At 37.5% G+C, this 14,432-nt stretch overlaps 2 protein-coding genes across 2 annotated transcripts; one reads left to right on the top strand and one right to left on the bottom strand.

Moving 5' to 3' along the window:
• Positions 1 to 850: 850 nt before the first annotated feature.
• On the bottom strand, positions 851 to 6,296 carry LOC140952104 (derlin-2-like). Its single transcript, XM_073401529.1, has 7 exons — positions 6,150 to 6,296; positions 5,937 to 6,002; positions 5,559 to 5,632; positions 4,112 to 4,205; positions 3,390 to 3,585; positions 2,436 to 2,526; positions 851 to 1,837 (listed from the first exon to the last, which is right to left on the bottom strand). The coding sequence occupies exons 1-7, from the start codon at positions 6,240 to 6,242 to the stop codon at positions 1,711 to 1,713; spliced, it is 741 nt and encodes a 246-aa protein (XP_073257630.1). The 5' UTR covers positions 6,243 to 6,296; the 3' UTR covers positions 851 to 1,710.
• A 13-nt stretch (positions 6,297 to 6,309) lies between these two features.
• LOC140952105 (mitochondrial import inner membrane translocase subunit Tim22-like) lies at positions 6,310 to 11,659 on the top strand. Its single transcript, XM_073401530.1, has 4 exons — positions 6,310 to 6,567; positions 10,020 to 10,213; positions 10,670 to 10,742; positions 11,074 to 11,659. The coding sequence occupies exons 1-4, from the start codon at positions 6,345 to 6,347 to the stop codon at positions 11,148 to 11,150; spliced, it is 567 nt and encodes a 188-aa protein (XP_073257631.1). The 5' UTR covers positions 6,310 to 6,344; the 3' UTR covers positions 11,151 to 11,659.
• Positions 11,660 to 14,432: the final 2,773 nt, after the last annotated feature.

A 14,432-nucleotide genomic window follows, 5' to 3' on the forward strand; every position in this document is an offset into this window, starting at 1 on the left:
AAACTATCAGCTAACGAAGCAAAATTGACTGGTTTATGGGCCAGGAACTGTGCTACTATTCAACAGGTTTGGATTTCATTGCCTTCGGGTCAGAAAAGTTTTCGGGCCTTTCGGGAAACCAGCCCCTGGTACGATAGGTGTTGTCCAAGCGTAAAACCATCTTATAGTTAGCTGAAAAACTGTGTTAGTTTCCACAAGATTATTTTATCTTGCAAATTCTTCTACTAAGTATATACCCGGTCCAAGAGGTTTTTCTTGAAATAAGTTCTCCGCTTGGGAACTGGATCAAGCCGTGACTCGCTCTCTCTCTTAAGTAGTTAGTTTGGTAGTATTTTAATTAGTGTCCCCTATTAGTAGGCCTTACCAGGCCAGTTAGAAGAGGAGACACTTAAATGAAGCTCATCATCACCATCATCATCATCATCATCATCATCACGCGGTCTCGAAGAAAAATTTCAAGAAGAACCTTTTGGACCAGGGTACTGAGTCTATCTCTTCTTTCATTTCTTTCGCGTATCCTAGGGCCTATCCTTTTAACAGATAGGTAAAACTTAAAAGGCTTTATCGACTTGAGGAGAAAAAAGTTGCTAAGAGTTTGATTTGGGAAACGTGTGGGGAAAATAGGCCACTTCCGAGTTCCAAAAACCCTCACTTTCAAAATGAGGCTAGGTGCTCAACCTTTCTGGTGAAAATGAGTTTTATTTGCATGAGAATGATTTCCATATCAAAGGCTGAGCACCTACCCTCGTTTTGAAACAGAGGCCCGGGGAACTCGAAAATGGCCTTCCGGAGAACCCTTCACCTAAATCCCAAGATTCCAGAGAGGAGTAAGGTACAGCAGAGACATAAGTTTACTGTGAGAATGAAAGTATTATACTTTATTCAGATTTAGCCACAAATAACAACACAAAAGCTGAGCATTAAATTCAAACCCCAGTTATTCAAACTTTGGATAGAGCTATCTCCACAGGATAAAATCTCAATCCATCTGATAAGTATTAGGGAAACCCATTGCACTATTCACTGGATAGAGATTTATCCAATACATCTATAGAGTTATCCACCCAGTATTTGAACAACTGGGGCCAGAGCGTTAACAAAGGAGCAACAATTAGGAGCCAGTAGAAAAATTGATAACCAGTACACGTTCCAGAAGGCGCCTGTCCCCGTCACGAGTTTGCCTATGTCTTAAAAAAGCCTGTGCCACAGGTTACCCAAAGACTAATGGGACATAACTGCTTTGCACTTTCGGTATTTTCACTTGTGCTTTCATCTGTGTGTCACAATTTTTATTGTGAACAAATGAAGTGCACCAAAACGATTGCAATATGCTCAAATACGCATGTGCAGCTTATTGTTCTTACATTTTCAGTGAATGTGCCAAAATCCCTTGTGCCTGTGTTTGCATTGCTTATGTGAACCAGCTCATAGGAACAGATTAAAATTTTTTAGGCTTTCTTGGGCAACTTATGGGACTAATGGGGTGTGGGAAGGAGTGACAGTATACTGAAAAGCAAGAGAAAAGACTGTTATTCTGACAAAAAAAGTTGTCTAAAGCAAAAAGGTTATATTCTTCAGCCGCCTCCATGGAACTTCCATTGTCCTCCCATAGGGGAAGTATAAATATTATCTTACACTACACATTATGATAATTTGATTTAGGCTTGTGTGAGGAAGAGCGTTTTCTATTTTGGTATTGTTCTTTTTTTTTCAATCATCATGTTCGTGTTCCGCGCCCACTCTTTGTCCTTCACCCCAGTTAAATCCTCCAGGTCTGTCCTCTTCTGGAAGAGGTTGGTAGTTTGGGTCTTCTGGAGGAGCATCAAAGATGGCTTTCCTACAAGGAAATACAAAATATACATGTAAACAGCATATTTTAATACTTCATTATTGCAAAATCATATCAGTGAGTATTATTGACTGGAAGGTCCCATTTCTCTACAGTGAAAGTACATGTTTCTAAAATTTATGTTTTTAACTTGAAGGTTCACCACTAGTAAAGTCATACCTCCTGCTTCTTTGAAATACATACAGGGATCCTCATAATTTATGTCAAACATTCTTCAAAAATTATATCGATAGCATGAAGTACTTCCAGAAATTAATGCTGGTTGTTAGGCAACTTAGGAGGGTAACCAGAAACCCTCAGAAGTCCCAGATTTTGTAACATTCCAGCATTCCTCACTCAGATCCTTTAGCCAGTGAACAGTAGTTAAAATGTCATTATGTTCTCTATGTGGTCAGTGGCAGAATACTGTTTGGAATACATTCCATCCAATGTGAACAATATTTTATATAAAACTGCATTCTTTATATTCCTTTTTCAAAAAAAATAGTTTAGGTCCACCACAGTAAGTATGTTTTCATCAGGAGGGTAGTCATGACAGATGTTGTGGGTAATATCTTTGAAAACAAACAGTATCAACATTTCTTACAAAATTCCTGGTGTCTTGAGTATCCTAAAGCCACCTGGTTGCTCAGGGAAAACATCTTCAAAGAAATAATAGATATGCCCCACTGCAATACCTTGAAAAACAGTTGAAAAACATGAGTAAAAGGTGGAGATACAAGTAAGAAGAGGAAGATTTAGGGTTATTGTGTGGTTGTTTTATTGCCCTAGTGTTTAAGTCCAATCAGACTTTTATCATTTAATGATTAAGAAAGAATAGAGGTAAACATTTAGCGAAAAAGAAAAAACAATACCAGCTGGTTTCATGTGAGGCTAGATAAATTTGTTGAACCGTTGTTTCAACTAAATTGAGTTATTAGGGAAACAAGCCAGGGGGGTACTTGAGGAATTTTTGGCTGCAGATGTGCAACAGGGAACCTGGAACCATTAGTCTATATCAGACATGTTTCAGGTAAATTTTGCTACAGGTAACCTTACATTAGACTAAACTCCCAAAATCCCTCCCTATCCTACAGACTCTATTTTCCGTCCATCAATGCTTTCTTTGTCATCAAACTGAGTATCAGGTGAAATTGAATTTGCTGATTTGATTTTCTTTTTCAATTTTGGCTCCTTCGTCTGGTCTAGACTAAAATCCTCAACCCATCAGTTTCCTGGAAAATGATACCCCATTATAGACCCAAACCATCTGATTTCTATACCCTCTCCCAGACTAAACTGCTTGAAAACCATACCCTTTACAGCATCACATACCTATATAGCCTATATATGGCAGTACCCCCCCCCCCCGATACAAGCTACTGTTGATCAGAAGCTATTCCTTAACGCAAATAGTTTTGACATAAGTCATGTCAATACATTATTGAGGCTTACTGTTCAACATTACACTATTAATGGTGAACTTTATTTACAAAATTTTAATTAAGCAGAAAAAATTTCTCTCTTCATATAATGGTCTTCAGCAATAAAATTGTTTTACCTATAAGATCAACCATGACTGAATTTCCCAGCATGAGTGAGAAACCAAACAGCACCCAGGGTAAAAATGGAGCCTTGAAAGTTAACAGACCAAAGAAGTTCATGCGAACATAAGGATTTCTTCTGCTCCAGACATACACCAACATGATGGTGAATGCCTGACCTAGAAAGACTAAGTTGACAAACAGGGCAATGATCTGAATGCAGAAGTCAAGGAACAGTTTTTCTCAAAAGGAGGGTTCAATTGATTTTAATTCAGATGTTTACTGATACAAAAAAAGATCTATTTTGTTTCACAAGCTTGATAAAAATAGTTGTGTCAGATTTGCTCTGATCACATGTATTTTTACCTATACATTGCAGATTGAAATATTATTGAATTTTTAAATGAGGTTCAAACTTTTGAGTTTAAGAAAGTTATATGAAACCACACCGTTTTAAAATTCAAATGAATCAGTGATATTCATCAGATCTTAACAGTGGTATTGGGTGGTTCTTACTTTTGATTCTGTGAACAAAGCCATACATAGCGATGAATTCAAAACAAATATTATTGTTTTTTCAAGTATTACTTTATGATTATCATATTGTTTTGTTTGTTTCTCTCTTTAATATAAGATTAGATCTTTTTCTGAATATATTTTTCAGTACTGAGTATAACTTCTTTTAGCAGTAAAAGAAGTGTACATAAGATAAGTTTATTAACAACAATATCAAGGATACAGTCATGATCACTCCACCAAACATGAACATAAAAACAAAGTCAGCAGTTCTTCCTCTGAAAGAACCCTCCTCTAACATCCGACAATACCGATAACTATCATATGTCAAGGATTTAATCAACTAAATTAATCAATGTTGATAAATCATGAGTTCTAGGATTTTTGCAAAGAGCAACAATGACTTGTGTGAAACCATTCACACACACTTTTTTAGCAACTGACATACATAAAGTCCGTTTCCACCTGCAAAGAGCAGGTGCTGGTCGAGGCAGGCGGAAACACAGGGGTACAGCAGTCAGTGATAAATTAGAATGGTTAGTTAAAAATAAATGAATAAAACTTAAATGTGAATAAATAACATTTACAAAATCAACCACTTGTAACAGTTACAGGTATTTATAACTGCAAAACTGTATTAAACTATTCATACTGTTAGTTTGCTATAATTTTTCTGAAGCAGAATGGACGCTTCAACATAATCATCCTAGCCTCTAATATCGAAAGCAACATGTTATTGATGTTTTTTTAACAGCTCTCTTGGGGAAAACATAATTCATTTTGTTAACAATTTCACTCTCATATTGAGCAAAAAAGGCTTTTAAAGTACTTTTGAGTCTATGAATAACCCTATAGTGTTACCATTCAAATAAATTCTCTTCTGCAGTAACATATTCTCTTAATATTTTCTCAGTATTTTTGTTGTTCAAAATTTTTATTCAAATGAAATCTGGTAATTCTGTTGAATATTGACCATGGCCACTTTGGGAGTAAAGGCGTTATTAAGATAGATTTCATCCCCAGGGAAACATCTACTATTTAGAGTTGTTCAAGTGATTTTTATAGCAATAGGTTTTAGAGGTCTCAATGTATTTATTCCTATAGAGGATGACTTCATAAAAAGAAATATACAAGATTTGAAAAAGTTGTATGTATGGTCTTTCTCCCGCTAATTTGTTTCAAAATATATTTTCACAGCTCCAAAGTAAGTATAAATTAACTTCATCTATTCTTCAAAATAAAATATACCAGAGACTTATAACCCAGAGTGAGCAATTCCCCCGTGCTTGAGTCGCGTCACAACGTTTTCACTGACCAGAATGATTTTGGCAGGAGTTTAGGACATCTTTTTAATCCCATGAACCAGTCAGCACAACCTACGGCCCTGAAAAGGGTATATTGGACCTTTTAAATGATGTTTTTTTTTTCCTTTTTCAAATCTTATCTTTTGAATGTCTCCATACACATCGCAGAGCGTCCCTTTTCATGAGGAAAAGTGCTCTAAAATGTTTCTAAAAATAAACTGGTCTATAAAAAATGGTGTGACATTGTGTGGCATAGGCCTAGTATGGGATTTGCTCACTCCAGGTTATGGGCTCCTGAATAAACAGAGTGCGCATACATTATTACTGAACATGCATGGGTGAACATGAATAGATTCTAAAGGATATGTGAAAATCATGTTGAAGAAGAAGTTGAATCCAATTGTCCCAAAGAACAGGAAATTTGTTATCAGTCTCCAAAACTGAAAAAAAGAAGGAAACAGAAAAAATTTGAAAAATGTTAATATTGAAAACACTTTGAAAATTTCACACTAGTTTTTTTTTCATGATTCTTCACCTCTTTTTAAAGAAAATTTAACCCAGTGAATAAGCTTTCTGCTAATAATTGTATGCACAATACGTATATCAATATTTATTAATGCTGATTGTACTGAGATTTAAAACGTGAATGTGATATTGAGAATATTTTATGCATAGTAAATTTTTCCCTCTAAATATATTCTTATACTGCAAGAAGGTAATATTGTTACCTACGAAAATACCTACCTGAAATCTTTGAAATATAAGCTCAGGGTTGAAATATAGCTGAAAGGGCGTTATCAGCTCAAGTTGCTAACGACAAAAACAAAAAAAGTTCTTTTAAAACAGATGGCACAGAATGCTGGACATGGAGACACTCGCAGTTGCATGTAAACAAATCTTTTTCCCTAGTATTATGCAGTCAAATCAGTCAAATCTCAACCAAAAAAATTTCCTTACCACTGCAAGTGTTGTGACTACACAAGCAGTCGCATATGTCCGTGTAACCACCGGCATTTGCAAGTATTCTTGCTGAAATGTTTGGTACGCCATCTTGCCAGAGCTCTTGTTGTATTACAAAAGACACGTCAGTGAATCCAGACTTCCGGTTTTGAGTTCGTCCGTAGAGGTCTGGAACGATACCATTAATTCAACATGGCGGACCCTCCAAAGGCCAAGGAGTATCAAAACTTTTCATTTCCCAATGACGAAATGCCGCTAAGCTCGATCATTCCAGCTGTACAAGAAGTAAGGAAACGTAGACCTCCATTTGTTCCCTCTGTTGGACTTCCAAATGTGATTAGAACACCGCAGGAACTGATGGTAGAAAGAGCTATGGAAAACTGCGCTTTCAAGTCAGTTTTGGCCGGAGTCGTAGGTACTGTAAGAAGCTAATTTTTCCAAAAAGCCCATTTCATTTTAGGTTCATTAATTTTCAATGTGCCTAGCACATTATTAATATTTGAAGAAACTGTTTCTACGGCTCATACTGGATACGGGACCACCAATTCTTCGGGCGTGCCCAATCGATAAAAATTGATCATCGGAAACCAATCAATATAATCAATATATTCGATAAAAATTAATCGATTAATATCAGTAATCGATACTCGCAATGCAAGTCCTCTTATTTGTATCGATTTTAATCAGCTTTACTAAAATTAATGTGTTATAGTTTGGTCTGTATGCGGGAAAAACGGTAGTTTCGAAAACGAAGCACTCGAAAACGAAGACCGAAGCACGAAGCACCCAAAATTCGAACACGAAGCACCCAAATCTCGAAAACGAAGCACCCAAATCTCGAAAACGAAGCACCCTAGATCGAAAACGAAGCACCCAAAACTCGAAAACGAAGCACCCTAAACCTTCGAAAACGAAGCACCCAAAACTCGAAAACGAAGCACCCTAGATCGAAAACGAAGACCCCAAAATCTCTAAAACGAAGCACTCAAATCTCGAAAACGAAGCACCCAAAACTCGAAACCACTGTCGGCTGTACGTCTTGCATGACGCAATCCGAATCAGGTGGAGGCAGCGGATGCGTCCGCACCTCCAAAGGTCCACAAAATCCATCCCAAGGTTTTATAAGAGCCTGCCAACTGTTTAACTGAACGTTTCTAGATGGGATACAGTGTATTAATTTTATTATTGGTCTCGCTATACTTGATACATATTACCTTAATATGCGTTTTTTCGGTACACATGCATGTTTATGTAGACTTGAAAAAATTGTCCGTCAGCAGATTTTGGCGTATTCAAGTACGCGTGAGCAGTAACACTAAAGGTCTGAAACGAGGCTGAAAACGGAGTGTGACGCTCGCGCGTATTACTCTTACGCCACGCTTTACCGACTTCTTTACTGATTTTGAGAAAAAAACCGACTGTTTTGCAGTCTACCATATCGGATATTTATGCCACTGCGTGATCAGATCAGATCAGATCCAGGCAGAATTTGTTCTAGGGTAATAGCCTGGGATCAGGCTCTATGGTGGGGAACAGGAGAATTTTGAAATAAAAGGAGCGAATAAAAAATGGAGAGTTAAGCTACTGAGAAGGAGGTCGGTGGGGCGAAGCCTGAAGATATGCTTTTTATGCCACCGATCCACCTTTAACTACACCAATTTGCAAATGGCCTTTAACGAGGAATGGAATAGAAAACGCTCATCATTTTTGTACGGGGATACTTGCAATACAGTAATACGGCAATACAGTAATATTCTAGAAATAGTTTGGGCGTTCTCAGTTTTCTGATCACGTCCAAAACATAGCCTCCCACCAGGCCTCCCACGCAGCGGTGGAAATGCATTTACAACTTGAGTAGTTGAACTGCATTCGATTCGTTATCGAATACTCGTTATCGCGCTTGATTTCTGCTGTATTTACATTGGTCTCGTGTTTATAAAGGAAAGACCGGTGTCGAGTTTTTGGGTGCTTCGTTTTCGAGTTTTGGGTGCTTCGTTTTCGATCTAGGGTGCTTCGTTTTCGAGTTTTGGGTGCTTCATTTTCGAGATTTAGGGTGCTTCGTTTCGATCTAGGGTGCTTCGTTTTCGAGATTTAGGGTGCTTCGTTTTCGATCTAGAGTGCTTCGTTTTCGAGTTTTGGGTGCTTCGTTTTCGAGATTTGGGTGCTTCGTTTTCGAGTTTTGGGTGCTTCGTGCTTCGGTCTTCATTTTCGAGTGCTTCGTTTTCGAAACTACCCGGGAAAAACGGGGAAAGTGGCGCGATATCTTTTATTTGTCTGACAATTAACAAATTATAAATGAATGAGGCTGAGTATCTTATGAAGAATTATGGAGATCGAGGAGGGTGTTATCTGTCGAGGCTGTAGGCCGAGGCGGATAACACCCTCCTCGATCTCCATAATTCCTTCATATGATACGAAAGCCAAATTCAATAATAATGTTTTATTATTCATTCAAAATAATTCCTAGGTCAAAAACATAGCTAAAACAAGCTTACCTGCATCTATGTTAAGTTTACCTTCAATAGTTTACGTTTAGGTTTGTCCCGCTCCACAACTATTCTCCAAATAGCAGATGTCACCCTCCGAATTCTCTTTTTTGCTGTTTTTGCTATGTTTTTTGCTATTATTACACCTAGTTCCAGCTGTAGTTTTTTCTCTTGAAACGAGTAAAGTGTCTGCCATTTTTATTTTCACTACCAAAACAACTCGGCCTCTTTCCCACGGTGCCTTAACCCGTAAGAACGCTGCATTTTTGACGTCATTTCCTTGTTAAAGTCAAAATTCTTCCAAATTTGGTCATCAGTTACTGGTTATGGTGAATTATGCGTGTGCTTTTAGCCAATCAGAATTGGGGAAATATTTTGAATGAATAATAATCACCATTAATGAAGCGATGATCTTAGAGATTAAGCGACGATCACATTGCCATTTCAGTTATGTCTGACAATGTTAGTTGTGCAATGACGGCAAAGAAAACTGCCAAAAAGTTTACTGCACTTTCAGAGTTTTTGCTTTGCTTATTTTCTTACTTCCATTGTTGTTGTGGTTGCGCTGAGCTCGCTAGTAGCCTAACCGTGAAAAAATCTTGTTTTTTGGGGAGGGGACGGAGTAAGGGGTCTTGATCAAGATATCTAACAAGCACCACCATTTGGTGAGTACCCACCCTCCTTGAGAGTTGCATTTTTGGGATCTCTTTGTTTTGTTTGTTTGTGTTGGTTCTTCATGATCTGCAGGCTGGTTGATACAGGTCATGGAAAACCTGTAGAGTTATGGAATTTAAGAATTTCATTTACAAGGCCTGGAAATTCATGGAATTTACTTTTTGGTCCTTGAAAGTCATGAATAATTAGAGTTTTGTTTGGTAGATTAGTTACTACAGATGACAAAGCAAGTATAATGTAAGAAAAAGGGGAGTAATTAAACAGCAAGAATGTCACGCATTTTAGTGGATACCAGAGTTTTTCTCTGTTGAACTGTTTAAGATCGACAAAATATGCTAAAACAAGGAAAGTTTTGAAAATTTTCGAAAGTGACAGCTAAACCTATGGTCATGGAAAAACTCACTGCAAGTCATGGAATTTGAAGAGCTCAAAAGGGTGCGAACCCTGCTAGTACCTGCAGGAGGTACCCCAGGTATCACATGTAGTAGTATGGTTATGACTTGACACCTTTTTTGTTGGGGCAAAAGGGTTTTGTGTTATTGCTGAGGAATGTTATGGAGTCATAAAGACTGAACATTGCTTTCTTCTAATAAGGCACAAAAATAAGGCTGAACTACAAACACCAGCACCACACAACTGGCATGTTTGCCTTGTTCTTGATGTTTGTTTTTTAAAGTGTGAATCTGCAATATTATTACCTATACAGGTTATGGTCTTGGTGCTGTGTTTGGCCTTTTTACCGCTGGAATGGACTCATCCATGCCCAATCCAATGACTGGAGTTGCTGATCAGTCAGCTAAGGCTATTCTCAAAGACATGAGATCTCGTGCAGTTTCTTATGGAAAAAATTTTGGTGTTGTAGGTTTCATGTTTTCTGGAACTGAATGCCTTGTAGAGTCTGTAAGTACATAAAGATATGTCTAAATGACCCCCCCCCCCCGCCCCCCACCTCGCTGTTTAAGTTTGAAACAAAGTAATTATATTAATTATTTTTACCATTATTTTTATTCTTTAACTTTAATGTTTTTTCTGCTAAGATCGGTCAGTGAAGTACAAGTCAACAGATTTCCTAAATGAGGGCCAAAGGCGCAAGCTTCTAGGGGGATCTGGGGCATGCACCCCAGTGAATTTTTGGGGGATTTTTGTCCCTAAAGTCACATTTCCTGGGTTTCTGAGTTATTTAGTCAGGATATTGGCCAGATTTTAACTTGAAAAGTTTTTTTTTCATTACAAATGTATTAATTATTTTATTCATGAAAAATCTGACCAATTTTCGTAAAACAGTGGAAACCGGTGTGGATTCACACGTGATCTGGCAAGGGTTTCCTGATCTTGATATTTTGGTATAATTTGCAGTTTCGAGGAAAAAGTGACTGGAAAAATGGAATGCTTTCAGGTGGAATCACTGGTGGACTCCTTGGGCTGAGAGGTATTAACACCTCAGAATAGTGATCCTGCTTAGATTATGTTTTAGATAAAAACAATAATGCATCTTTTGAAGCCAAAAGCTTTGACAGCATTGAGCAATAAATGATTTAGCTCCATTTTAGTCCCATCTGCTAACGTGGATTAGTCCAAGAGAGTAAAAACAAAAACTGAATTTGGAATGGTGTCAATGCAAGATTTTGTATGCTAAGTTGTTTAAAGCACCAAATGTCTTTGGTCATTATAGCTATTTCCCACTCAACCCAAACATAACTTGCTAGTGTATTGAGCTCCTTTGAGTTTTTTTTTTTTTTTTTTTCGCAAATTTTTCATAGCTGGTGGGAAAGCAGCCATTATGGGTGCACTTGGATTTGCAGCATTTTCAACTGTTATTGATTACTACCTCAGATGACCAACCCATAGACTGGATTATCGCCAGCCACTGGAGATCCCAAGACAATTTTTGTCTAATATGAGTACAGAGAAGGGTGAAACAACACTATACTGGTTTTTTATCCAAGAAGCTGTTCCTGCCATTGGTGGGTCATAGAGTTTAGCAAGACTTTGCCAGCAAAATCTCTGAGAAAAAGGAAGGATACAGTGAAACCCTGCCTTAAGGCCACCTTGGTAATACAGTCACCTCGTTATTACGACCTTTTTTTTTTGGCCACCCAGCAAGAACCATCATACTTTTTCGTATAAAAAAAACCCCTCATAAATACAGCCACCCTGTTAATACGGCCAATTTTTTTGGCCCATTGGTGACTGTATTAATGGGGTTCCACTGTAGTTCAGGTGGTACTGTGACTGAATAAGGTGGTTCTATAGTGAAAGTAATAGCGACAAAATATGAACAAAGGGATGAGAAGGGTGAAACAATGGCTTTGCTGAAAATGTTCATCATTCTTCCGTTTTCTTATCCATGCAAGACAGGACAATGAAGTACCTTCTTTTCAGGATAATAATTTTCCTTTATTTTTTATCTCAAAACTGAGCCTGTCTGGAGAAGATAGTTCACAAATTGCAAAGGTTATGTTTCACGGACTTAGGGTGCAGTTAATTTATAGCATTTTGGAATAAGAACTATTTCACATAACTCTTTTCTACCGATGTTGTACTGAGTGTCTCATCTGTAGCCTTTGGGTTCCTGTACAGTTCCCACACCATTTTGTGTCATGACATTTCGTCAATAAATCAGGGCTCCCTAGCCAGTGAACACAGACATATATCAGGTCGTCCCTTCCGGAAATACATCTGCATTCGCCGGCTGTGGCCTCCAGGTTACTACAAATTGACTATGAGAGTCAAGCAACCCGCAAATGACCTTTTAAAATCCAGATGAATCATTTTTTTAAGTAACTTCAGAAGCATATAATCCCATTCGCGTTTATATGCTTCTGGTACCTTACAACCAGGTGCTACTGTTTCGAAGTGCCTCAGAGTGAGATTGATTGAATACTTGCACCTGTTTGATTGGTACTTAAATACTCATTTTGAGAATGTCATTAGGTTAACCTGTGATATATTCGTGAATATCTTTGTTCATGCAAAAGAAATCATTTTAAAGATGACTGTAGGTTATTATTGATGTAGAGAAGCATAAACAAAGCAATGGATTAATCCTTTAAGTCATCTAGAGGTTAATTTTACATTATCTGAATATTTTCTGCTGGGCAGATGATATAAACGCGAGTGTGGCCTTATCTAAACTTCGAAACAATGCTTATGACTACGAGTTCGATAAGAAAAGTGCAAAGAATCACATCATGTTACCCAACCACAAACTACGAAATGCTCTGGTCCTGGTTTTTCGATTGAACGTTGGTTAGTGCTATGCACCAGATAAATCACTATACAGTCACTGTCCAGTGGATAAGTATAATAGGGAATCCAATTAATGATTCCATGATCCAGTGGATAGAGATTTATCCACTGGATACCGTCATCCGCCCAGCTTTTGAACAACTGGGGCTATAACAATAAGTACATTGTGTAACAGTTTTCAGCTCCTTAACACTTAAAGTCTTCGCTTTTCCCCCCAGATCAAATAATGGCAAGATTATTTGTCAATCTAACCCGAATCTAACTTTTAATTCTGTGAACAGGATTCCCTGTTATTATACCATTCAAATGAAACCTCCCCCGTAGTTCTAACTTTTTAGTCTGTGGACAGAATCCTATGGTGTTACCATTCAAATGAAACCTCTCCGATAGTCCTTTCATTATGGTGCTATTTATCGTCTAATATGTAGTTCTAACCTTTGAGTCTGTGGATAAAATCCTATGGTGTTACCATTCAAGGGGAAACCTCTTTAAAAGAACTTTTGCGTATTACCGCTTACTTCTTAGCATTTCACAAACGAATTTTAAATTTTTTTATAACATTTTTACCTAAGAAGAAGTAAAAGGGTTAAAATTTGGGCTATTAGTATTTACAGTGGAACCTCAGTCAATATCATAACGAAGGGCTAAGAGGCTCACTGACAAATATGTTCGTTATAACGGGGCTCTCAGTTTCCATATATTTTAGACCCTGGCCCCATCTTACTATTACTGGAACGAAGAATATTGTTCTTGACACGAAGGAGGTTTGTTATATCAAGTTTCCAGGCAGACCAGGCGCGAAATTCCTCCATGGTTCTCTGCCCTTGAGTATAATATATAGATTTAGCCAGGGCTAAAAGCGAAGCTCCAATTAATAAATTTATAATTTAAATCAAAAAATAAACTTTTAATCCACAAATCATTTAACTTAAGGGCACATTCATGTGACTTCTGAGGGAAAGGCTAAGTTATTTTAGAGTGAAACATCTTACATCGAATTGATAACCTTATATGTACACCCAAAAAATAGCAAACATCTTCGATCACATTCAAGATCACAGTAGATTAGGCCTCGAAAACAAATTCTTGGAAAACAAATCACGCCGAATTGTTTTGCATTCGACAGGTTTACTTTACAAATTCTTGCCAACAAATCTGGGGGTGTTTAAACCAACCTTTTATAATTTTTATACATCACATTTGAGGTGAAACAGTACTATTTATCATACAGACCTTGGACAGAATGCAGTATTTCACAATTTTTCAAGACAAATTGCACTCAGTCAATATTCAGGACGATCAATTGTAAAGCGAAACCGTTCAAAAATTTCCAAAATCACCCATATGGCCAGCCGGTTCTCGTTTCTATAGTGCGAGCTGTCAGTGTGGTCGAGTGTTTGAATGAACTTTAATAGAGTTAAGCTTCAACATAATAGCGAATTTATTATTTTTTTTTTTGTTATTTAATGGTTTCAGTTATAACGATGTGTAATCTTATAAAGCGTTTGATACGCGCGACATTTTTGAGTACTCCTGCAAGCGATGTTCATGAACGATGAAAACAAACGGCACAGACTAGCGATTAAAATTGCAAGAGAGACTACTAACAATCAAAAAAAGAAATATAATTCGGTGAAACATTTACAGAGATAACAGTTTTCATTCATGAAGACAAGTATTAAAGTGTCTCTAAAAATCCTGAGTCTCGGCGTGAAGCTTTATAAGCCGGCTTCCCGGCGCGGGTGTTTACTGTTTTCCAAGGTGAACTCCTCGAAGCAAGAAAATCGCTCAAAGTTTTCTTTCTACAGCCAAATTTATAACTAAATATTCTTCGGAACGTTTTCTTTCTATTTGTGGTGAGCAAATATAT

The sequence above is a fragment of the Porites lutea genome, chromosome 11 (assembly GCF_958299795.1).
Source record: "Porites lutea chromosome 11, jaPorLute2.1, whole genome shotgun sequence".
In the NCBI taxonomy this organism is placed as follows: domain Eukaryota; kingdom Metazoa; phylum Cnidaria; class Anthozoa; order Scleractinia; family Poritidae; genus Porites; species Porites lutea.

Bases quoted from the DNA above. Each gene is read 5' to 3' on its own strand.
- LOC140952104 (XM_073401529.1), bottom strand. From the start codon at position 6,242: ATGGCGTACCAAACATTTCAGCAAGAATACTTGCAAATGCCGGTGGTT. The intron at 3,586-4,111 runs GTATCCTTGATA...TTCTGCATTCAG, and splicing joins TTGGTGGAGTGATCATGACT to ATCATTGCCCTGTTTGTCAA. The intron at 1,838-2,435 runs GTAAGAAATGTT...ATTTCCTTGTAG, and splicing joins CTCAAGACACCAGGAATTTT to GAAAGCCATCTTTGATGCTC.
- LOC140952105 (XM_073401530.1), top strand. From the start codon at position 6,345: ATGGCGGACCCTCCAAAGGCCAAGGAGTATCAAAACTTTTCATTTCCC. The intron at 6,568-10,019 runs GTACTGTAAGAA...TTACCTATACAG, and splicing joins AGTTTTGGCCGGAGTCGTAG to GTTATGGTCTTGGTGCTGTG. The intron at 10,743-11,073 runs GTATTAACACCT...AATTTTTCATAG, and splicing joins TGGACTCCTTGGGCTGAGAG to CTGGTGGGAAAGCAGCCATT.